Source organism: Diaporthe batatas (assembly GCF_019321695.1).
Source record: "Diaporthe batatas strain CRI 302-4 chromosome Unknown Contig00014, whole genome shotgun sequence".
NCBI classification, from domain to species: Eukaryota; Fungi; Ascomycota; class Sordariomycetes; order Diaporthales; family Diaporthaceae; genus Diaporthe; species Diaporthe batatas.
The window spans coordinates 806,783-831,945 of record NW_025408561.1 but is presented as its reverse complement, the minus strand read 5'-3'; the positions used below and the strand labels follow the sequence as shown (position 1 = coordinate 831,945).

General features: G+C 44.7%; 5 protein-coding genes across 5 annotated transcripts; 3 read left to right on the top strand and 2 right to left on the bottom strand.

Annotated features, from left to right (window-relative positions):
- Positions 1–9,728: 9,728 nt before the first annotated feature.
- On the top strand, positions 9,729–10,262 carry KVR01_010869 (uncharacterized protein; the record flags this gene model as incomplete). The annotated part of the gene is made up of 2 exons (XM_044791150.1): positions 9,729–9,937; positions 10,016–10,262. The coding sequence occupies 2 exons, from the start codon at positions 9,729–9,731 to the stop codon at positions 10,260–10,262; spliced, it is 456 nt and encodes a 151-aa protein (XP_044640016.1).
- Positions 10,263–11,984: 1,722 nt separating this feature from the next.
- On the top strand, positions 11,985–14,078 carry KVR01_010922 (ATP-binding cassette family ATPase ARB1; the record flags this gene model as incomplete). The annotated part of the gene is made up of 3 exons (XM_044790106.1): positions 11,985–12,620; positions 12,748–13,889; positions 13,952–14,078. 3 exons carry the CDS (start codon positions 11,985–11,987, stop codon positions 14,076–14,078), a joined length of 1,905 nt encoding a protein of 634 aa, XP_044640069.1.
- Positions 14,079–16,405: 2,327 nt separating this feature from the next.
- Positions 16,406–22,581, top strand: KVR01_010887 (uncharacterized protein; the record flags this gene model as incomplete). The annotated part of the gene is made up of 4 exons (XM_044788365.1): positions 16,406–17,137; positions 17,642–17,938; positions 18,011–22,364; positions 22,430–22,581. 4 exons carry the CDS (start codon positions 16,406–16,408, stop codon positions 22,579–22,581), a joined length of 5,535 nt encoding a protein of 1,844 aa, XP_044640034.1.
- A 307-nt stretch (positions 22,582–22,888) lies between these two features.
- On the bottom strand, positions 22,889–23,854 carry KVR01_010796 (uncharacterized protein; the record flags this gene model as incomplete). Its single annotated transcript, XM_044794710.1, has 2 exons — positions 22,889–22,978; positions 23,354–23,854. 2 exons carry the CDS (start codon positions 23,852–23,854, stop codon positions 22,889–22,891), a joined length of 591 nt encoding a protein of 196 aa, XP_044639943.1.
- An 835-nt stretch (positions 23,855–24,689) lies between these two features.
- KVR01_010958 (uncharacterized protein) lies at positions 24,690–25,141 on the bottom strand (the record flags this gene model as incomplete). Its single annotated transcript, XM_044789991.1, has 2 exons — positions 24,690–24,775; positions 24,853–25,141. 2 exons carry the CDS (start codon positions 25,139–25,141, stop codon positions 24,690–24,692), a joined length of 375 nt encoding a protein of 124 aa, XP_044640105.1.
- Positions 25,142–25,163: the final 22 nt, after the last annotated feature.

Below are 25,163 nucleotides of genomic sequence, written 5' to 3'. Positions count from 1 at the left end.
GAGTCAGAGAGACTGCATGGGGTGGGTGACTTTGCATGCCCTGCAGACGCAGATGCAATGTGCCTGTGGGAGCTGATCTATGCGGGCAGCTGCATGCCTTAGTCTTGTGTTACCGCCGTCACGACATCAAGGGATCGCCCAAACAGATGTCAATTGTCAATATGCATGTTACATCGCACGGAGCCCTGCTTCTAGTCTTGCCAAAGCAATGTCTGATTCAAAGGACCAGCGGCGCAATTCGACGTCGCAGGCCAGACTAAATTAACCTCTGGTGGCTGCTGACCTCCCGCAAACAATACTTATTAGTCGTGCTGATCGCCGAGCCTCTCGCCCTTCACACACAACCGTGGCTTGCTGGGTGTTTCTGATGGGCACACGTGGTCCGACACTTGGTGGATCAGACCTTTAAAGCTCTCATCACCGTCCGATAAGACTGAGACCTGATTCTGGAAGGCAAAGGACTCGGGGTGGAGGTCCATACTGGTTGCGATAGACTACTGAAGACAAGCCCGAATTTGAATAGGAATTGTATATAAACAAGTGTGCGAGTTCATGAAAGATTTGTGAACGTCGTTCGAAACCGTTCTCGAACGCCTCGCAGGTGTGCTTTGCCAAACAAACATCCATGAATGTCTCATGGCCAAGATTCGGCTGAAACATGGGCCTCATTCGGTCCACGCCGTCAGGGCCGTGAGGCAGCAATATGCAGCTAGAGCAGAAGTGGATCGATGTCAAATGCAGGAACGACGGCCGCCGTGCTGCCGTGCGAGGAGGCTTGTTCATTATGCACCTGTTACTTTCAGCTGGTAGCACAAGCAGCACGGTCAACCTAGGTGGTCTCGTCCCTTGTCCACCAATGACAAGCTTGATCGCGCTTGACGTCTCGGTTCCCTCACCCCCTCGGCTCATATCTAGAGACCTAAGGCCCGTTGCCGAGAGACATATCTCGGACAGCTCAAGCTCGATCAAGACCGGGCTAAGTTGAATCGGTTGCATGGGGTTGTTGTGTGCAAGCGTCTAATAAATCGTGACTGTAGGGTTTGGGAGTACTCCCTGTGAATACAAATCAAAAGCAAATGCAGAATCTTACCCCAGATTATGAGTTTGTGGCTGGGCGTGGGGGCAAGGGGGAGGGGCATAAAACTGCGACATGCAGTGAGCGAAGCAGGTTCTATGCCATGAGCGTGCCATCTAACAGTCCTTCGTCCGGAAGATGGAAGACGGAAGACGGAAGACAGCCGCGCTCACCATCGCTGGTTGACCGAGATGTTTCATCACAACAATGGACGCCCAGTCCCACAATTGATGCTCAGCTCCGGACGCCACAAATCTCGTAAGCGATGATGTCCGGGGGCAGGACGAGGCCTCGAGTATTTAGTAGTAAGTACCTACAGGGCAATCTGCGCAGCGATGGGTCTCTATTTCCCGACCTATCACCTCATATTCTTCCAGACGTTTTCCGCACATTGCCGCGTTACCACCGAATCTCCACCCAAATCTGATCGTATATGATTCACTGTGATGCCCAGACGGGGCCACACGGCATGACCCACACAAGCTGTCGGTGCTTGGTCTTCCACGATTCAATGCCTTCACACTAGATGACTGTCCCCTGTGCAATGCGGGCTGCCTTGTCAGCAATAATCTGGTTTTTGTAACGGGTCGGTCTTGTGACAAAGGCTCGCCGCAGTTTTAGAGGGCCGTCCAGCTAGCCATCTTGGTGCTAAGAGCTCCTTGAAGCATTTCACTGGCGGAAGATATTCCCATGTGGTATTGACGTAATGCAGAATTCCGCTCAATTTATCTCTCCTTCGGGAATGACTCCGCCGTTAAACTGAGTGCCTGTCGTGATGCTGTGCGATCTGCCCGGCTTGCACTGCAGCAACCAGGTGGCTGTGAATGTGGACGCCGCCCAAGTGGTGTGGCGGTGGACTGACTCTTAGATCTGCGTACCCAGGTAGAGATGCCTCCTCAGGAGCATGGGGCTACCACTTATAAGGGGTTCAGCTCCTATCAGTGCAGCGGAAGCTTGGGAATGTCTGAGACTCAAATGTTGAGTCGCCAAATGCTCCCCGGGTTTAGACCCTCGTATTTCTACCATCGCTCACTTGTGCGAGGTAAAAGGCACGCAGTTCACGGCTGATATCCAGAGACTGTCTCTGAGACTTCGGAAATACCCACAGTGTTCAATTCAAGCCTGACGTGGGCTGGACATACTAGCAACGCCAGTAGGTGATTTGGTGGACCTGAGTCTTGTCCCCGAAAGTTGATTGGCATGCTCGAACATATGGTTGCTGCTGGCCCACTCCTAGGAGTCCGGATAGAGCAGTGAATGGAAGCATTGGGTGCAGCTCCGATTTCGATCTCTGTGAGGCAATATCGAGGCAGTTGCAGCAAAGGCGTTGTGTGCATACCCTTGAATCTGGGTGGTGTCAACTGGTGTCAACTGGCGTCGAGCCTCTCAACTTCTTGAGTTGTCGTTGAACTGGAGTGTGGTAAGATTTAGCCAAGTGACGCACCAGAGAAGATAGTGAGGATGCATGTACGAACCACGGGTGATCGTGTTGGCAGATTAAAAATGCATGTCTTCCGGTCTTTACCAGTCTCCGCATGTATTATTGGCTGTCATTTCTTGCAGCCCAGCCAATACGACAGTGGTCGTGGAGGATTCTTGACTGAGAGTTTGTGTAAGTGCGAGACAGATACTTCGATTATGGCCTGCCTGCCTGGCTCCACTAACTAATATCCGGCTTGTATGCCGTCCAGCTGTGCCTTCTCCGTCAAATGCTCCCCCGAAACTTGCTCAAAAAACGTGCTCACCCTTCGACTGTGGCCCGCATCTTGGCTTCCACCCCGGGGCCAAATTTCAGGGCTGACCACATGTGCGGCTAATTGTCCAGGTGGCCGAGCAGGTCTTGTCTGCAGCAATTGTGACTGCGCATGTTTTACTTTCCTTGATTGGCCCAGACATCGAGAAGACGGCCTGACAACTCCTGACCGCTTCAATGTTTGATGATGGCCACCCACCTGTGAACATTGCCAATGAGGCAGTTTCCACACAAGCGTTTCGAGATGAGGGTCCTTTCACCCATTCTAGTGAGAGGACATACTATATACTTAAGTAGGCTGTTGGCTTGTTTCCCACCAGACGTAATTGCTCCTGTTTTCCATTGAGATGCATTGATTCCTCGCCTTTCGACTAAACAGAGAGAGTGTAAAAATACATTTCCGGATAGTTAATAAAGAAATACTGTTTTTATATATATAATTATTAAAAACGGTTAGACTATAAAGGGCTTTATTAAATGAAAGTATTTAAATACTAAATAAAGAATATTTAATATATAAATAAAGGGGTGGAAAGCCTATTAATTAATAATTAAAATTTAACACTATTTATATTTAAATTTTTAGAGGTTATAAAGTTTAAATCTTTAATCCTAATTAAGTTAATTAATACCTTTCTAAATAAAATAATAATAGCCTATTATAATTAATTAAAATAGAGTTATATAATACCTTTTATTTATACTATTAATAATATACTTAAAACTATTTTTAATACTCTTTTATAACTTAATAAAACTATACTTATAAAATAATAAAAATATTTTTATATTTTTTTAGACTTTATTTAATAAAAATATTTTTAAAAATCTTTATATAATTTTTATATATAAAATTACTTAAAATAACTATTTTATAAAACTTATATTAAAATTATTTTATAAGAAATATTATATTATAATTTTTATTTTATTTATACTTTATAATTATACTTTACCTTAAAAGAATAAGAAGATTTTATATTATATTTAAATATCTTTTAATTATAAATACTTTTTTATAATTTAATTTTATAATTACTTTTAAATAAAGTAAAATTTATTTATATTTATATTTTAAAATTATAAAAATTTTTATAAATTAAGTTACTTTTAATTTTTATTTATAAATATTTTAAGATATTTATATTAAGAATTACTTTATAAATTTTAAGATAAAACCTTTATAGATATAAAAGTTTATAATACTTTATATAAGAAATTAAATTTATTTTATTAAGAAATATTTATAATAATATATTAAAATTTAATAATTATAACTAATTTACTAACCATTATATTAAAAATTTAAATTAAAAGATGTTTTTAATTTTAAAATATTCTTATTTTTAATAATTATAATTAAAAACTATAAAAATATTTTTAATTTATATTTTAATTTAATAAATACTATAATATAAGATTAAATAAGGTTATAAATTATATTAAAAATATTTATTAATCTATAAAGAATTTATTAATATATATTTTATAGAAATATTAAAATTAATATATATATATATATATATATATATATATATATATATATATATATAAATAAATCTATAAAAATATTTATAAAATACCTATAAAATATAGCTTTATTTAAAAGATTTAAAGTTCTTAAATTAAAAGGTTTATTAAATTATATTATATAATCTATTAAAGTTTAAACTTTTTTATTAAAAGAAAATTTTACTAGAAAAATAATAATTTTAAGAATTTAACACTTAAAAAAACTAAAAGTATTAGTTTATATATAACTTATAGTAGTAAATAGTCTACTTATATATATAAAAGATATAAAACTATTAAAATAATATAGGAAAACTATAAAATTTATATTAATTTATTAGATTTACTATTAAATTTTTACTATTAAAAGAATTTTTAATATTTTATTAAACAATTTTAATATTATAGAAAATTATTTAAATAAAATTAGTTTAATAATTATAAATTTATTTATTAATAATATAAAACTATTAGATTAAGTAGTTATAATATAAATATTAAACTTATTAGATAATAAATATATTAGATTTATTTAGAATATTATTTAGAATTTATAAAAGATTATAATAGTTATAATATAGAGAATATATTCTCTAGTTTTATTAATAAATTAAGAGGAAAATAAATAAAATAAAAATATTTTTATTATTAAAAATAATAATAAAAATAAGAAAAATAAAAGAATATATTATAATATACCTATTATAAAATAAAGAACTATATTAAAAATAACTACTATTTTTTTACTTTAAAAGTATTAAAAGTTAGGAAAATAAAAATAAAATTAATAAAATTATAATAATTTTTAAAAACTTTAAAAATAATAAAGAAAAAGGAATTTTTAAAATAAATTATTAACTATTTATAATAAAATAAATAAAGAAAGTAGTAATAAAGAAATAAAGAAAAGGAAATAAATATAATATAAAATCCCTAATTTAAAAGAGGAAAATTATTAAAATTTAATTTATAAGATTATTATAATAATAATATAAATTATAAAGAAGATATAGAGGTATATTTTATATATAATAAATTCCTTAATAATAATAATATTATTAATAAAAATTTAAACTATATAAATAATATAATATATATAGAAAATAATTTAAAATAAATAAAATAAAATTTGCTTTAAATATATATATAAATATATTTATTATAAAAATATAAATCTTTTAAGTAATATTAAATATATAAATATTAGTATTAATTAGAAATATTAATAAAATAAATATTAAAATAAAAGAGATTTAAAAATAAATATAAATAATAAAGATATAATTTTAAATAATATATATTATACTTTAAAATTTAATATAAATATATTAGGTTTTAAAATTATAAAGTATATATATAATATAATATTTAAAAATAATATAATAAAAGTAATAAATAGAGTCTTTAATAAAATAGAAATAATAGGTTATTATAAGAATAGATTACCTTATATTAAAATAAATATTTATATAAATATAAATAAAAATAAATAACTATTAAATATAAGTAAAACCTCTTTAACTATTAATAAAGATTTATTAGATATATATTTATAGTACTATAAGTTAAGGTATATATATATAAACCCTTTACTTATAATATTAAAAATAATAATATAAATATTAAATTTTTAAAGAAGATATAAAAGTACTACTATATAAGTATAATATATATTTAAAAGTTAAATATAATATTAAAATAAATAAAATAAGTAATAATTTATATAATTATAATATATTAAAAGAATATATAATAATATAGTTAATTTTTTAAAAATATTTATAATAATTATAAATATTATATATTATTTTAAATAAAAGATTAAATATTTATATATAAACTTATTAGAGTTTAAAGATTAAATATTAAAATCTTTTAATAAATATAAAAATATAATAGAAAATAAAATAAATAAAATAAAAATTTAATATTAATAATAATATTAAATATATTAATAAAAATTTAAAATAATATTAAATAATAATAATATTATATATAATAATACCTTTCTTTATATAAAAACCTAATAGTTTTATAGAAAAGGAATTTAATAATATTAAATAAAATAAGATATTTATTATTATAAATTAATTTACTATATAAATTATAAAAGGAAGCTATTATATTTAGTATATATTTATATAATATTATACCCTAAAAGATTTAAAATAGAAAACCTTATATAATTTATTATATAATTATAATTTACTTATAAATTATATTAAATTATAGGGATTTATAGTATATTATAATAATAATAAAGATAAAATAAACTAAACTTTAGAATAGAAAAAAGGTATTAATTAACTTTAATAAAATAATAAAATATATAAAATATATATTAATAATAAAATAATATAAACTAAAAATATAAATATCTTAAAAGGTAAATATATTATAAATAAAGATAATAATCCTATATTTAAAGAAAATAAAAATAAAATTATATAAAAATAATAAAAATAATAATAATAATAATAATAATAATAATAATAATAATAATAATAATAATAATAATAATAATAATAATAATAATAATAATAATAATAATAATAATAATAATAATAATAATAATAATAATAATAATAATAATAATAATAATAATAATAATAATAATAATAATAATAATAATAATAATAATAATAATAATAATAATAATAATAATAATAATAATAATAATAATATAATAAAATCTTATATAAATTACTACCTTATATTAAAAAAGGATTTTATAAAATATAAAACTTTATATACTATAAAAGATATACTATTAAATAATTAAATAATAATATTAAAAATAATATAAAACCTTATATATACTAACTATAAGTAAAATAAATAAGCTTTTAACTTAAAAAGGCTATATATAGAAGAAATACCTTATTAAGTAAAAGCTATAAAAATAAAGTTAATTTATTTATAAGTTAAAATATATATAATATAATAAATATAAATAATATACCTAATACCTATAAGTCTTTAAAGGGAAATAGGTATTTAAAAGAAATTTATAAATAACTTTAATATAATAAAGCTTTATTAGGTAACTAATAAATTAAATAATATATACTATAAAGCTTATTAAATAATATAAAGTTTTAATTAAAAATTAAGGATAGATTACTTAAAACCTTTATTATAGTTTATAAATTAAAATATAGATATTATTATTAATAATAATAATAAATAAAAACTATTATATATATAATTATAATATAAAAATATATTTTATACTCTAATATTAATAAAGAAATATATATAAAATTACCTTTTATATATATAAAAAGGTAATATAGAGTTATTAAATAAAGCTTTAATTTATAATATAAATATTTAGAAAAGAATTAAATAAATTAAAATTTAAATCCTACTTATAATAAAGGAATATTTATAAATAATAAAGAAAATATTATATTAATATATTATATTAATAATATAATAATAATAAATAGTAATAATAATAAAGTTAATAATATAATAAATAAAATAAAAGAAACTATAAATATAAACTATTAAGAAAAATTAACTTCCTTTTAGAAAATAATATAATAATAATAATAAAAGAAAACTCTAACTATAAACTAAAATAAATATACTAATAAAATACTTAAAAATTTAATATAAAAATAATAAAATATAAAACTTAAATTAACTCCTTTTACACCTAAAAAGAATTAATAAAAATATAAATTAAGCCTTAAAAATAAAATAAATAATTACTAAAAATAAATAAATACTATATTATATTTAAGTTTAAAAGCTATATAAATATAATATATTCTATATATAATTTAATTAAATATATATTTAATTTTAATAAAGAGTATTTTAAAAATTAAATAAGTTATAAAGATATATATTAAAATTCCTTAAATTATTTAAAATATATAAATATAATAAAAATTAAATTTATATAAATATTCTAACTCTAATTAAAGTAATAACTTAAATAATAAACAATTTATATCTAATTATATATTTATATTCTTTAAAAATAATAAAATAATTAACTTTATAAGTTATAACTTATAACTATAAAAATACCTATATTAAGTAGTTATAAAGCTAAATATATAGCTTTAAAAGAAGTTTTTAAAGAAGTTATATATTTATATAATTTATTAAAATATTTTAATATAAATCTAGATTTAAATCTAGAATTAAATAAACCTATTATATATATAAATAATAATACTACTATTAGTTTAACTAAAAATTAAGTTTTTATAAAAGACTAAATATATAGATATAATATATTATTATACCTAAGATTTAATAAAAGAGAGTTAATAACTATAAAATATATACCTTTAGAGAAAATATAGCTAATTAGTATATTAAACTAATTAAAAGACTATTATTTATTAAATTTAAAGATTTATATAATTTAAAAGAAAATTAATAATAAGTTTAATACCTCTATTTATTAATATATTATAAAATAAATAAAATAAAATATTATAATACCTTAAATAATAACTTATAAAAATAATATAAAATTAATAAAAAGTTAAAATAATAGGTTTTATCTTAATAACTTATACAGTATATATAAGCTATATACACTATATACACTATATATAGAATATATAGAAGTTAAGTATATAATCTAATAAAATTACTATATAAATGTAGTTTTTATAGATACTATAGTATAAATATAAACTTCTTAACTTAAATTATGAAAATAACCCTATAAACTATAAATCTATAAAGTAATATAATAATAATGTAAATAACCTATATAAAATAAATACTAAATAAAAATAAAATGTTTAAATTATAAGGGCTTGAGTTTAAATTATGCTTAAAGTAAATCTTTAAGATTTTTACCTATATAATAGTATATTTTTTCTATAATAAAGGTTTTTATTATTAATAAAAGTACTATTTTTCTTTTATAAAAGGTTTTAGTATAATAAATAATATATTTTTCTATATATTAGGTTTTATTACTATATAAAATAAGTTATTTTTTCTTTATAAAGGTTTATAACTTAATAAAAATAGTCTTTTCTTTAAAAATTAAGGTTTTTAACTATTAAATATTTTTATATATTTAATCTTATATATATATATAAATAAATATATATATATAGCTTATAGAGAGTTATAAAAATATATTTCTAGATAGTTAATAAAGAAATATTGTTTTTATATATATAATTACTAAAAATGGTTAGACTATAAAGGGCTTTATTAGATACAAGTATTTAAATACTAAATAAAGGATATTTAGTATATAAATAAAGGGGTGGAAAGCCTATTAGTCGATAGTTAGAATTTAACGCTATTCACACTCAAATTCTTAGAGAGAGATTGTCCCGCCATACCCCGACCGCGAGATCTGAATACTTTGTGAACTCACCGAAGACGAAATTATTGGTCATGTGCGGAGGAAGCGAGAGAGATCTTCACGACCCTCGGCGAATCGGCGCCCTTGCAGTGGTATGTGACAGGTCCGGATTAGAGCAAGACCTCTCTGGCCAGGTCGTGTTCTTCAACAATCTTGATTCTAAGAGCACGCTGGCTACGCATGTGAAGTTCGTGCCGTTTCATAGCCAGCAGATCCGCCACGACTTGAAGTTCACCATATTGTAAGCGATCAATCATCTCCCAGTTGATTGCCCTCTGGCCTTGCTCCAGTTCCAAGTTGCTAATTCTGGACTCTGTAGCTCCACCGGGGACTTGACAGTGCCCACCGCAGAGTGCAAGCAGATTGAGACCTTCACCCTCCCAATGACACTCTCCGATGCGCTGGAGTCAAGGTTAGCACAGCAGCTGCTACTCGAGGTCGGTGGTGATGGGGTCATCGGCAGGCGGATAGCAATTACCTTGCAGACATCCTCGGAGACGGGCGTGGCTGAAGGTATTGTTGGGTTCAACAGCGGCCCGGTTACCTCTGGCTGCATGAGCGCATGAGACATTGTGGACAGACCTACCCGCTCACCTAAGTCCCCTTGGAAGCAGTAACAATGGAAGTGGCTCCACTGCTGCCACACACACACACATGTGAGATGGCACCAATGGTGTTGGAGTTGGAGGCAGGACGGAGCGACATACGCTGCGAGACGGTTGCTGAGAGTCTGAGACGGTCACAGGGAATGTGTTGCATGGAGTACTCGGGATTTTGAATATAATTTAACACCAACTCTGTAGGCACTAGCAATGAAATTCAAGTTGAACCACTTGAACTCCAAGCAGTGTATGAATGCCCTACGGTACCGTAACGTCACAGCTGTCACTGTTGCCGATATACCATCGCCAAAGTCCTTTCGGTTTAAATCCTTGAAGTCAACATCCGCAGATCCAATTGTGTACCATGGATCTCCCCCAAAGCCCAGGGTTATATCTGAATTGTGTTGGGTCTGTAAGTTATGTATTGAGGAGCCAGGGTAGCTGCAAAAGAAACCACCGCTAAGTCCAAGTACTACCAAAACCCTTCATGTTAGCACCACGATTATTCCACAACTATATCATATATACTTAATTTCAATTATATTACTATCTTGAGAATAAGCTTTTGATTTAAATGGTATTAAAATATCATTAAGAATTTATGGTTGTAGGTAAAAAGTAGGTGGATAACTTCTGGGATCCTGATTCTGGTACACCAGCGGCGGTTTCTTTTGCAGCCACCCTGGGAGCTTGACTCGTGTTGAAGCCAGCCTGCCAGCCAATCAAGCCTGAGGAAGATTACCTGACTGGAGAGTGACGTCAGATTCCTGCATGCGTCAGTGCGAGGTGAATTAAAAGAAAGTGTACGGAGTACTTAACAGTAGATGCCTGACAGGTGGGAAGAGCTATTGCCTTAGGCCGCTATCGCTTATCGGCTAAGCCATCCATGGCCCAAAGTGGTGGCCGTGGCCTGGGTTGCCGGACGAGAGATTCGGCACCCCCCAGCAGGGAAAATGTCGCTCAGCATGGAGCCATCAACTTCCTAAATATGCTAGGTACCTACTTAGGTACCTAATGAAAGCCACCTGCCACTTTTCAGACACCATCACAGAACACACTTTTGATTAATTAATAATATTAACAAATACTTTATGGAAGGCATAAATCTGCCTATGCCTTCAGCTGGCAAAAACATGCAACTGGGACCCTCTGTCTTTGGACTGCAAGACGCTCAAAGTCTCTGAGTTGTGCGGTGCTGAGAAAATGGGTGCTCTAGCCTAAACAGTCATGGCGAGTGATCTATTTCTAGCTAGGGGGTGCTAGACTCCCACTGCTGGTTGGGGCCCTCAGGAATCAGCCTGGACAGAAATTTCAGAAGTCAGACCCCACCATCCCAAGGACCCAACTCGCTTCACTCTGTTCTCGGGCAAAAGCAACCTTTGAATCCTGACGGTGACGCCCCCCTCTTCCTCACATTTGCCCCTCCCCACCTTTTGGCTCTGGCTCTGCCGTGCACTTGAATTTGATTTGTTTCTCCAGTCCCAACCCCCGTGCCCACCACCACCAGGCCCGTAGCCATCTTTTTTCCTCGGGACCCGGGCAGCACTTGTTCCTATTGTTTTCCAAAGGGTCCAGTCCTAATCACGATACCTTCCCTTTCCCCTTGAACCCCTCTTCCGACCACCTCATCTCTCATTTCTTTATCTGATACCCTCTGGTACCCAGGCACGGTACTCCACATTCAAGATGGTATCGGCATCCAAGGAGAAGAGACTGGCCAAGCAGGCTGCCGAGGGCAAGGGCAAGAAGACCGTCGCCTCCAGGTCCAAGGCCGGCTCCAAGAATGCCAGCGCCGCCGGCTCTGTCAACGGTGATGAGACCCCTCCACAGCAGGTCGATGCCAACGGCAACCCCATCGAGTCTGACGAGCCCGCCACCTCTTCCTCTAAGATGGGCGAGGTCCAGCGTCTTGCCGAGCAGATGGACAAGTACGGCATCTCTGACCGTGTCACCACCGGCGTCCTCTCCTCCGTCGCCTCCAGTCGCGACGTCAAGATCACCTCCACCAGCCTGGTCTTCCACGGCCGCGTCCTCATCACCGACAGCACCCTCGAGCTCAACTTTGGCCGCCGCTACGGCCTGCTGGGCGAGAACGGCTGCGGCAAGAGTACCCTGCTCAAGGCCATCGCTGCACGCGAGTACCCCATCCCAGAACACGTAGACATCTACCTGCTCAACGAGGGCGCCCCGCCCAGCGACCTTGGCGCCCTTGAGTGGGTTGTCAAGGAGGCTGAGAACGAGATGGCCCGTCTGGAGAACAAGGCTGAGGAACTCCTCGAGACCGAGGGACCCGACAGCCAGGTCCTGATGGACCTTTACGATGTGCGTTTCCAAACACAACACTGAGCCCTTGCTTTCCCCTCCCTCCCCCCTCCCCTTCCCGGGCCCCTGCCTGCACACCCTGCAGACAACCAAGTTCGGCTTGTGACTGACATGTATATTACTTTAGCACATGGACAAGATGGACCCCTCGACCTTCGCCACCCGTGCTTCGCTCATCCTGACGGGTTTGGGCTTCAACAAGACCACCATTCACAAGAAGACAAAGGACATGTCTGGTGGCTGGAGGATGCGTGTCGCCCTCGCAAAGGCCCTGTTTGTCAAGCCCACCCTCCTGCTTCTTGACGACCCAACTGCCCATCTGGATCTTGAGGCATGCGTGTGGCTCGAGGAGTACCTGAAGAAGTGGGAGCGCACGCTGGTGCTCGTCTCCCACTCCATGGATTTCCTCAACGGTGTGTGCACCAATATGATCGACATGCGCGCAAAAAACCTCCTGTACTACGGTGGTAACTACGATTCATATGCCAAGACCAAGAGCGAGCAGGACACGAACCAAATGAAGGCCTACCAGAAGCAGCAGGATGAGATTGTCCACATCAAGAAGTTCATCGCTAGCGCTGGTACCTATGCCAACTTGGTGAGGCAGGCCAAGTCGCGACAGAAGATCCTGGACAAGATGGAGGCCGATGGCTTCATCCAGCCCGTCGTCCCGGATCGTATCTTCAGCTTCCGCTTTGCCGATGTTGAGAAGCTGCCCCCTCCCGTCCTGTCTTTCGACGACGTCACCTTCTCGTACTCGGGCGACCCGAAGGATGACCTGTACCGCAACATTGACCTTGGTTTCGACATGGACTCGCGGACGGCGCTGGTCGGCCCCAACGGTGTGGGCAAGTCCACGCTGCTCCGTCTCATGACCGGCAAGCTCTCCCCGACCGCAGGTACCGTGAGCAGGCACACACATCTGAAGCTGGGCATGTACTCGCAGCACTCGGCCGAGCAGCTGGATCTGACCAAGTCGTCGCTCGACTTTGTGCGAGACAAGTACCCAGACCGCTCCCAAGACTACCAGTACTGGCGCCAGCAACTCGGCAAGTACGGTCTCTCTGGCGAGTCCCAGACGGCGCTGATCGGCACACTGTCGGAGGGACAGAAGAGTCGTATCGTGTTCGCCCTGCTGGCCATTGAGAGTCCAAACATGATCCTTCTTGACGAGCCAACCAACGGTCTGGATATCCCAACCATTGACAGTCTGGCAGAGGCCATCAACGCATTCACCGGTGGTGTCATTGTCGTCAGTCACGACTTCAGGTAAGCACGCAGCCCTGATCCACCCTGCACTCGCGCAACATGTAGCTGACACTCTGCGATAGATTACTGGACAAGATTGCAAAGCAGATCCTGGTTTGCGAGAACAAGAGTATCAGGCCATGGGACGGCACGATCGGCGAGTACAAGAACTACCTGCGCAAGAAGATGTTGGCGGCTGGTGCGGTCTGAGTGTAAGCGAACGGCGTGGGCGCATTGCCAGCAGAGTTGCCAACAAAAAGAAAAAGTGGTGTTGTGTAGGAGACAGAAAGAGACTCCATTCCTACTGGGGACGGGGTCGAGTTATAGAAGGTGTGCCTGCATGCTAGCATCCCAAGGGCCTCTCGATAGAATGGCTGATGCACTGGGTGGGCCTCCCCCGAGCAGTGGAGACTGGCCCAAGGAGGCATAGGGATGGATGGGTATCTGCATTGGGAACCAAGGGGCCGAGCGGCGTCGTGCTGCAAAACAGAAGAAGCAGCGCGAGGACCGCTCGAGGCGGCCTCCAGATGCGGATTGGGGTAGGCGTTTCAAATCTGAAATAGATGTTCTCAGCACAGAAAGGTATCTCCGAGTTTACGTCCTGGAATGCGAAGAATGATTTGAGTAGCAGTAGCAGTAGCAGAAGCAGAAGCAGAAGCAGATGACGGCCGGCGCGCTCAGGGCCCAGCAGTTCTGTCGTACATATCGACTGGGCACCTGTGCAAGTGTGGCTACTAGACTGCCATCTATTCACAACTAGGTGGGTTATAATATAAGGCTGTCCAAGGTGCCACAGAGCACCTGTGCCCCCTGACAAGGCTGGGTGTCCCCGGCCCCCGGTTCCTGGCCAGGCCGGCCAGTGCTGCTGTCTGGGGCAGTCTGGCAGTCTGGCAAGCCTGGCAAATCTGGGAGCGCCAGTGAGCCTCAGCTTGGGCCCCGATCTAGCTCCATTCCGGAACAGCGTACCGTTCCCCGTCCCCCGTCCCCACCGCGACCTCTGGGACTCGATCAGATGCTAGCCGCTGACAATGCTGGGGAGGTACTCCGTAGACCTGTTTGTCTGCCTGGGGGAAGAGAGACGAACGAGAAACAGCACAGTCAGTCAGAATAGTCAATGAAGTACTCCGTAGTGGCCGTTGCTGGCCCGTCCTCCCCAGGGCGTCATTAACCCACACACCCCACACTACACCACACCACACCAAGGGTGCAGCTGCGGACAGCATCGTCGCCCCAGACAGCTGTTCACGACGACCTTGCCCATCAGTCCAGCCATGCCGTCCGTCCCTTGATGATGCTGCCCTTGTGTTCCGCATCTGCATCGTGATGAGGTCACCTGTGCAGTCCATGATTTATCTACCGCGTTTCGTATAATTGCCTCAGCGTAGGACTAGAAACTCTGCTGCAGCTCAGCCAACCTACCTGGCAGCCTGGCAGCCTGGCAGCCTGGGTAGCTCCCCAGCCCAGCCGGCCGCAGTCCCTTGTCGTGGGTGCTCGGTAGTCACGGCTAGCCCAGCATTGACACTGCAGTGCAGTGGTAGGCCGTGTTGCCGCGCCGATAGCAAGCAGCACGTCACGGCAAGCAAGGCACACGGGTGAGGGCAGAGAGAGAGAGAGAGACCAGGCAACGAATGTAAAACCAACGGACGCGAGAAAAGCTTGCGTGGTAGTTGATCAAGCCGCTCGTTCGCAGGCACTCGGGCCGGCGAGATTTACGGGGCAGGGCAGGACAGGACCAGACACCGAGATCGATTGCGACTCTCGATTCTAGATTCTGCGCTAGCCGGCACGAGATCCTCTCCCTCGTGCACACCCACCACCCACACCCGCACCCGCGCCCGCGCCCACGCCCACACGACTCGACTCGGGTCGAATCGACACCAATCGACCTGAGGTGATCTGACCCATCTCATCCCCATCCCATTCCTCCTCCTCCACGGCCGAACCGAACCGACGGTCCCGCTCACCACCACGCCCACGCCGCAATCACTTCTTCAACACCAAGCTTCGCCCACCCGCGATACTTGCCACCCACCCCCCGAAACCATCGCCCTTCATCAACCCGCCTGAGGTGTCCCTGCTCCTGCATGTCGACCGCCATCAGTTGACATCAATTCACCGCTTGGCATCGCCTCAACCAAGCACACACCGTCCCACACGCTGTTTTCCTCTGCCTGCCTGCCCGCCCGTCCATACATAGGTCGGTTTGCCCGTCTGTCCGTCAGTCCGCCAGTCACTCGGCCGGCCGGTCGGTTAGTCAGTCAGCCAGCCAGCTGCAGCTAGTCACCTTGTCCATCAGTCAGTGACGCACGGCGTCCAGGTCGATCTCGAGCCTGGCCCAGCTGCATCCTCGTCAACTCGGCAACTTTTCCAACACATGGTGCGGATGGGTTGTCTCTGGCATCCCAAAGACAGACAAGACAGGAGAGATCTGGTGCCTGCTCTCTAGAGCAGGGCGACGGAAGGATCAATAATACTGCCAGCCCGACCACAGCTGCGGAACAGCGTAATAGGAGGAAGCGCAGCCACCCGAGTTCAGGATGGAGTCAAATTTCCACTCGACGGTGCTGCAGAGACCGCCCAGCCTGCACGACTACGAAGACCAGCAACGCGACCGCGACCGGGAGCGGGAACGAGAGCGGGAACGCGGCAGCAGCGAGCGGCGACACCGCGACATTCTCAACCCGGTCCAGCACGGAGACAACACCAACCCCCAGCCTGGGTCGAGCTCGCATGCGTCCGGGCAGCAGCAGCAGCAGCAGCAGCAGCAACATTCGCAACATTCGCATCAACCGCCGCCACGGCACTCGTTCAGTCTGCGGTCGCCCACCCAGCCCGACTTCCACCACGCGGCGCCGCCTCACTTTCCGGGCTCCAGCTCTGCCTCTCCCTCGTCAGCGCCATCCGCCAGTGCCGCTGCAAACACCAACGCCAACGCCAGCATCAGCACCAGCACAAATGGGACCGGCTCGGGCACCCGTTCGCTCCTGCACAACCCATTCCTGACCTCGTCGTCCGCTGCGCCGCCATCACTCCCGCCACCAGTCCACCCGTCAAGCATCGCACCTCCTCGCTCACCCCTACACGCGCCGCCAGTCTTTTATCCCCAGGACATGCGCGAACACCGCGACGCCCCGCGAGAGAAGACGGCCGGGAGCTTCTACGACCCAACCACCGACACCACCACCTCGACCAGCGACCGCAGGGTGAGCGACTCGGGCCCCGCCTGGCACAGCGCGCCGCAGACTTCATCAGCATCGTCAGCATCAAAGGTAAGTAAAAGATCAGATCAGATAAGCCCCTCAAGAGATACAGATAATCCCACCGGGCAATCAGTCCCTGGCGCATGAATGCTCGCTGCTCGCTGCTCGCTGCTTGCTGCTTGTTGCATCGCTGCTGGTGCGCTGGTGGCCGGCAACACTTTTCTTTTTGACGGGTGCCAATGCGTCCGGCACACGCCAGACCAACGCCCCTCCAAACCGCGCCATGTTGGCAGGTCTGACCAGAAGCAATGCCACCGGGCCAAGTGGCCCATTCACTGCATCACAAGACTATCCCATCGTCAACTCATCCAAACTCGTCAATTTCTTCCGTCCTCCAGGAAAAGAAAAAATCGCAATCCCATCGCACACTCCCCCCCGTCTTTCACGGTCTTTGACGTCGTGATCCATCCACCATCGTCTTTGTCAACCTGCACGCCAAATCGCACTCCCACTTTGTACTTGCATCCATCACCCGCAGGCATCTGCTAACCAATCTTACTCCGCCCTTTGCAGCCTCGCGATGCATTAAATAGGGACTACGATTATCCCCCGCAACCATCCGTCGATCGTTCTCCCTATTACAAAGGCAGCTACACTTCTCCTGTCGCCACAACATTCCCCCCGCGAAGCCCGGTTTCTCATTCCCACCCGGCTGCAGGTTCCATCAGCCCGCCAGCTGGAGCTCGCGCGATGGCATCACCCAACGTGCTCAAGTCCGCCCTGTCAGCCGGCACCACTTCAAATGGCACCTCGGTGCAACACTCGCCACCTGCTCCTTCTGTGCTCCAAGCACCCGCACCCCCCACAAGTGTAAGCAAGCAATCCATGGAATCCCCCCCGCCCCCTTTGTACCATCCGCTTTCTGACTGTTATTCGCCCCAGACCCCCAGCCGGAATGTCATGTCCTTCGACAACATACTTTCTAGCGCCGAAACCGACCTGAGGCCACGGGATCCATCACCCCCTGTGAATGCTTCGGAGCCTGCTGTGAAGGAGGAGAAATCAGACGAGCCCGAGAAAGTCGAGCGAAAGAAGCCCGCCAGGAAGCCCAGGCAGCCCCGGGTGTCGGACATCAAGAACTCAGAGCCCTCGTCCAAGGGGAGCTCAAGGCGATCGTCTTCTCAGAAGGAGAAGGAACCACCAATCGCAGCCCGCGTGCCAGCAAAGCGGACGGCGAATGGCCAGCCCAAGCAGGGCGGCTTCTCAGCGAGCAAGGAGAAGAAGATCAAGGACCAGATGGACCAGATGGATCAGATGGACATTGACCCCATCGATGGCGACTGGTTTGATGCAGACGAGGAGCGGCTCGCCTGGCGTCAACGAGCACAGAGGCGCCGGCGTGCAATGGAGGGTCGGGAGGACAAGCTCCACTCCTCACGCAGGTCCAACCTGGCCAGGGACAGCATTTTGCACTTGACCCTTCACACAGACCTGGGCAAGCGCAGGTATGATGACATGTTCTACGACGACGCGTTGCAAAAGGTGCGGGACCAGGAGGTCATCGCCGAGAAGGAGCGAAAGAAGGACATGCAACGCAAGCGCCGCCGCGAGAAGTCCATGGCAGTTACTATCGAGCAGAAGGAAACGGCCCTTGCAAAGGCCCAGGCAGCCGAGCTGGCCGGCGACGAGGCTGAGCGCATCAAGCACCTCCGTGAGGCCGAGCGTGCCAACAAGAAGGCACAGCAGACAAAGCTTATTCTGCAGAAGGGCATCAAGGGGCCAGCGCGGAATCTGCCCCCCATCGAGGTCAACCTGGAGGGCGGCGTCATGTCGACATTTCAGGCAAGCGACATGGAGCCCGGCAAGGGCAAGGGCAAGGCTCGAGGCGGCCCGCGGCCGAAGAAGTCCAAGGAGCAGAAGCAGGCCGAGAAGGATAGTGCACTGGCTGCCCAGGCTGCCCTGGACGCCGGTGAAGCGCTGCCATCCAAGGAGGAGACGAACAAGATCCGCATCAGGCTCAAGAAAGATAAGGTCCCGAAGGAAGACGCCACCAAAGACCCAGAAGCAGTCACAGAGCCAAAGGAGCCCAAGGAGAAGGAGAAGGTCGTTGAGGAGCCCAAAGACCCACTCGAGACCAAGTTCCAGACCAAGGGCTTCAACCAGATTTACGACCAGATCTGGCGGGACCTTGCTCGCAAGGATGTCAACAAGGTCTACAGGCTTGCCACCGAATCGTACGGGACCAAGGCGTCCAACCTCAAGAAGACGGCCATTCTCGCATCCAAGGAGGCCAAGAGGTGGCAGATGCGCACCAACAAGGGCACCAAAGACCTGCAGGCTCGCGCCAAGCGTGTCATGCGAGACATGATGACCTTCTGGAAACGTAACGAGCGTGAAGAACGTGACCTGCGCAAGGCCGCCGAGAGGCAGGAGCTTGAGAACGCTCGTAAACAGGAGGCGGACCGCGAAGCCGCTCGGCAGAAGCGGAAGCTCAACTTCCTCATCTCCCAGACGGAGCTGTACTCTCACTTCATCGGCAAAAAGATCAAGACACACGAAGTCGAGCGCAGCACCGACAATCCCGACATTGCCGCCGAGGATGCCGCCCCGGACCACAACGCTGTCGACATCGACGACGACGGCACTGCCGCGTCGGGCGTCAAAGTCACCAAGTTCGAGAACCTCACCTTCGAGGAGGAGGACGAAGAGAAGCTCCAGGCGATCGCGAAGGCCAACGCTGCGCATGCTCTGGCAGAAGCTCAGCAGAAGGCCAGGGACTTCAACAGGGATGATGAGCCTGATGAGGACGGAGAGATGAACTTCCAGAACCCCACGGGCATGGGCGAGGTCGACATCGAGCAGCCGAAGCTGCTCAATGCCCAGCTCAAGGAGTACCAGCTCAAGGGTCTCAACTGGCTGGCCAATCTGTACGAGCAGGGCATCAACGGCATCCTGGCCGACGAAATGGGCCTCGGCAAGACTGTGCAGTCAATCTCGGTCATGGCTTATCTGGCGGAGAAGTACGACATTTGGGGCCCATACCTGGTCGTTGCCCCCGCGTCGACCCTCCACAACTGGGAGCAAGAGCTGCGCAAGTTCGTTCCCGAGTTCAAGATCCTTCCGTACTGGGGCACAGCGGGTGACCGTAAGACTCTTCGTAAGTTCTGGGATCGCAGGCACAACACGTACAAGAAGGACGCCAGCTTTCATGTCATGGTCACGTCCTACCAGCTTGTCGTGTCCGATGTTGCCTACTTCCAGAAGATGAAGTGGCAGTACATGATTCTCGACGAGGCCCAGGCCATCAAGAGCTCATCAAGCTCCCGATGGAAGTGCCTGCTGAGTTTCCACTGTCGAAACCGTCTGCTGCTGACTGGCACCCCTATCCAGAACAACATGCAGGAGCTTTGGGCCTTGCTGCACTTCATCATGCCCTCGCTGTTCGACTCGCATGACGAATTCAGCGAATGGTTCTCCAAGGACATCGAGTCTCACGCGCAGAGCAACACGAAGCTCAATGAAGACCAGCTCAAGCGTCTGCACATGATCCTGAAGCCCTTCATGCTTCGCCGCGTGAAGAAGCATGTCCAAAAGGAACTTGGCGACAAGATCGAGACGGATGTCTTCTGTGACCTCACGTATCGCCAGCGGGCTTACTACAGCAACCTGCGCAACCAGATCAGCATCATGGATCTGATCGAAAAGGCCACCACCGGTGATGACACGGACTCTGGTACATTGATGAACCTTGTCATGCAGTTCCGCAAGGTTTGCAATCACCCCGACCTATTCGAGCGCGCAGAGACAACATCACCATTCTTCACCGGGTACTTTGCCGAGACGGCGTCATTCATCCGCGAGGGCAACAACGTGCCGGTGGCGTACTCGACGAGGAGCTTGATAGATTATGAGCTGCCCAAGCTTGTCTGGAGGGACGGTGGCAGGTTGTATAAGGCCGGAAGCGACAACCAGAAGGCCGGGTTCCGCAACAGGTACCTGCAACACATGATGAACATCTGGACACCAGACAATGTTCGCGAGAGCCTCAGCGGCAGTGACGCCTTCTCATGGCTGCGCTTTGCCGATGCAAGCCCTCAGGAGGTGTACAACGCAAGCCATCAGGATGTATTCACCCGCGCTGTTGAGCTGTCGAGACAGAAGGACCGGCTGGCATACATGAATGTCGCCTATGACGAGCCAGAGGACCAAGGCTTCAGCCCAGCTCACGCACTTTTCCAGATCAAGCAGCGAAATGACCGCAAACCGCTGGCCGACATCACGGACAAGGGCATCATGAGCAACCTGATGAATGTGGCTCGAGAGACCTACCGTGACGCCGGGTTCGGCCACCTTGAGCCCGCTGGTCGTCCTGGGGCAGCCGCGCCACCAATCGATGTGGTTTGCAACAGCCGCGGGGCCAATATTGAGCGGGAGGAGACGCTCTTTAATGTCCCGATGCGAAGGGCGTTGTACGAGCCCAATCCTGAGGAGCAGCTAGCCTTTATCACGCAGAAGATCCCCAACGAGAACATACCCCCATACGGCTTGTTACCGGCCCCGGACAACGAAAAGAAGCGCTTCACAAATGTGAGCGTACCGTCAATGCGGCGCTTCGTCACGGATTCCGGCAAGCTTGCCAAGTTGGACGAGCTGCTCTTCAAGCTCAAGGAGCAAGGCCACCGCGTGCTGCTGTACTTCCAGATGACGCGCATGATTGACCTGATCGAGGAGTATCTGATGTACCGCAACTACAAGTTCTGCCGACTTGACGGCTCCACCAAGCTCGAGGACAGGCGTGACACTGTGCATGACTTCCAGACGCGGCCCGAGATCTTCATCTTCCTGCTGTCCACCCGTGCGGGTGGTCTCGGCATCAACCTCACGTCCGCGGATACGGTCATCTTCTACGACTCGGACTGGAACCCCACAATTGACTCGCAGGCCATGGATCGCGCCCATCGTCTCGGCCAGACCAGGCAGGTCACGGTGTACCGCCTCATCACCCGCGGCACGATTGAGGAGCGGATCCGCAAGCGAGCTCTGCAGAAAGAAGAAGTGCAACGCGTTGTCATCTCGGGTGGTGGCACTGGTGCTGGTGTCGACTTCTCCGGTCGTAGGACGACTGAGAACCGCAACAAGGACATTGCCATGTGGCTCGCTGATGACGATGACGCGGTGGAGAAGATGATCGAGCGTCGCGAGCAGGAGCTCATGGCCAGCGGCGAGTATGAGAAGAAGAGGAAGGGCGGCAGGAAGAAGAAGGATGCCGTCTCCCTGGACGACATGTATCACGAAGGTGAGCCAAGCATCTTTATAGGTCACTGGAAGAGTCACTGGAAGCTAACGATTATTCTCTCCCAGGCGAAGGACACTTTGACGACAACAAAGCGTCGGGGACGGCGACCCCGATTGAGGCGCCCGCAGCACCTGGCAAGAAGAAGGGCAAGGGCTCCAAGAAGGCTAAAACAGCCAAACAGCGTCTTGCTATTGCTGACGGCGAGGTTGATGCATAGACGATCCGCCGACCGCCCAACCGCCTGTTCGGGCTGCTTGCTTTGCGTCTTGATCGGAGTTGGTATGTTGCAGTCATATACGCACGCCTGCACATGGCTTGTTTTTCTAGGCAGTTGAGTTCCTTCTCGCACAGGGTTTCATGACTGCCAACAAAAGAATTGGAGAGGGGAGAGGGGTGAATCTCCCAGCTGCAAAATCTTTTTTCCTCTTTTTTTTTGATTTGCACGGGACGGGATAGCTCGGCCGGTTTTCACAGGCATTATCAGTCATGGGGCAAAAGAATGACCGAGGGGCTGGCAGCGAAGTTTAGATGAAGATGCGTCGTAGCGGGCTTGAATGAGGCGGCTCATGCCGCGCTACGTCACGAACTGTACCACTAGAAGAATAATAGACAGACTAGGCGAAAACATTGGCGGATATCAAGACCAGAGATTCCCAATAGTAGTTAGTAGTGGTAGTAGTTAGTTGGTGAGCGCACCCAGACTCAACTGCACCCAAGACGGCCGTGAAGCTTAGTATAAGCAGTGTAAAAGGTAACAAGGGACCATGATATTGCCGTGACAGACGGGATACGCAGTTGTGCGGCGCCGCGGGAACAGCGATCGACGCCCTCCGTGAGCCTCTGCCGGACCTCTAAAGAACAAGAAATAACAAGCAGGTAAAATGCGCGGACGCACGGTTAGATTGCTCTTGCCATGTGCCGCAGCAGGGCAGACCAAGTCGCCTCGGCGCTCGGCAGGCCCCCTACAGACTCGCAGCCAGCGCAAGCACGCCGGCAACCAGGGCGCCGGCGCCGCGCACGTAGTTCATCCACCACCACCGCCTCAGCAGGGCCTCGACGTCCGCCGCCGACACCTTGTCCTTGGCGCCGACCTCGCGGGCGATGCCGATCAGCCTCTGGTTGACGGGCATGATGACCAGGCGCGTCCAGGCCAGGGTGGCCACCACCAGGCCCGCGGCGGCGGCGAAGGCGGGCCGCCTGGCCAGGCCCAAGCCCGTCGTCCCCAGGGCGCCGGCGGGCGAGGGCGGGGACGAGCTATAGGCCAGGTAGCTGAAGGAGAGGATCCCCGCTGCGGCCAGGGGCACGACGGCCCTGAGGCCGTCGTGGTACAGGCGGTCGAAGATGCGCGTGGCGGCGTGCTTGTCCAGGCTGTACAGGTGCGGCACGAACAGGTACGAGGTGCTGATGTTGAAGCCGGAGACGAGGAGGGTCGAGGTTATGCCCACGAGGCTCGCGGTGGAGCGGAGGGCCGGGCTGGTGGTGTCGGCCATTGTCTGTCTGTCTGTACGGTCACGGGTTCGGCTGCTATCTCTGGCCTATTTTCGGTGCAGGTTTGATGTGCTGTGATGCGGTGTGATGTGATGTTGCAAATGCCTCAGTCTAGCGTGCGGGAGAAGAGCCGGGACTCACCCTGGGATCTGACACACCTCGATAGTCGTCCAGTCCAGGTCTTGATGGCTGAGCGGGCGCTAGGACTAGTCCACATGCGATGGCCCATTGACCTGTACCAGGACTTGCCGACGATGCCTTGGGCGAGCTCGCATGAACACCACTCACTCACTCACTCACTATCTGGTTCCCTACAACCGCCATGTAGACTGTTTGAGACTCTGTGCTGCACCGACCTTGGTGTATGTAGCCAGCCTCGTGTTGGGCACGATATGTTTCAAGCAAAAATGCCGCTCGCAGAGACCGTTCCTGCTCTTGTTCCTTTGTCATTGCTCTATTCAACTAGGCGGTAAGTAACCGTGGTTTCTGCCTCTGGCCAGGCCCTTGCCTTGCTTCCGCGCAGCCAGCCTAGCCCCTTCTCCCCCGACTCGTCCTGTCGAGTTTGGGGCGGTGGTCGAGCGGTCCCAATCAGTTGTGCCACCACACTCCCGGTAACGAGCGACAACCATGGGGTATCCAAACATATCTTTTGGTTCTGCCGTCCCTCGTTTTGCCGTGCTGTTGCCGAGGAGTCCTCGTGCTGTCAAAGCGAAGTGCTGGTGCTGATCGGGCGTACCTGAGCCCATAGTGCGTGGTCCCTTGTAATCCCAACGCACGCCGTCCCCTATGTGACCGGATAGTTTCGTGTTCCGTGATCCCCCCCGGGAATTCACCCGCTCATGAGATCTCCATCTTCTCCAGCGCCTCCATGGCCGCGTTCCTCTCCGTCTTGAGCTGCTTCTTGGAGCTCTTGTCCTCGGCGTCTGTCTCGACCCACATCCGTCAGCACTGTCCCCTGCCTTTTCTCTCATGACATCAAGGCAATCCGGGACCTACTCACCCTTCATCCCGACCTGGGACTGCCTTTCCTCCTCATCCCGCTTCCTCCTGATGGCATGCGCCATCTGCTTCTCCAGCTTGCGGGCCTTCTTGCGGCTCAAGGGCCGGTTGGGCCCGCTGGTGGGGAGCAGGCCAGATCGTGCGCCGCGCTTCGTATCGGCCTTTGCGACGCGGTCGGGCAGGCGAGCCGAGGCGGCGGCTTGCTGGGTGTGCTTGCGGGCTTTGGCGCGGAGGGCTCGCTGTCGGTTGCGCGAGATGCAGTTTGGGTTTTTGACGGATGCGGACGGCATCTTGTCTGCGTTTCCTCGGGTC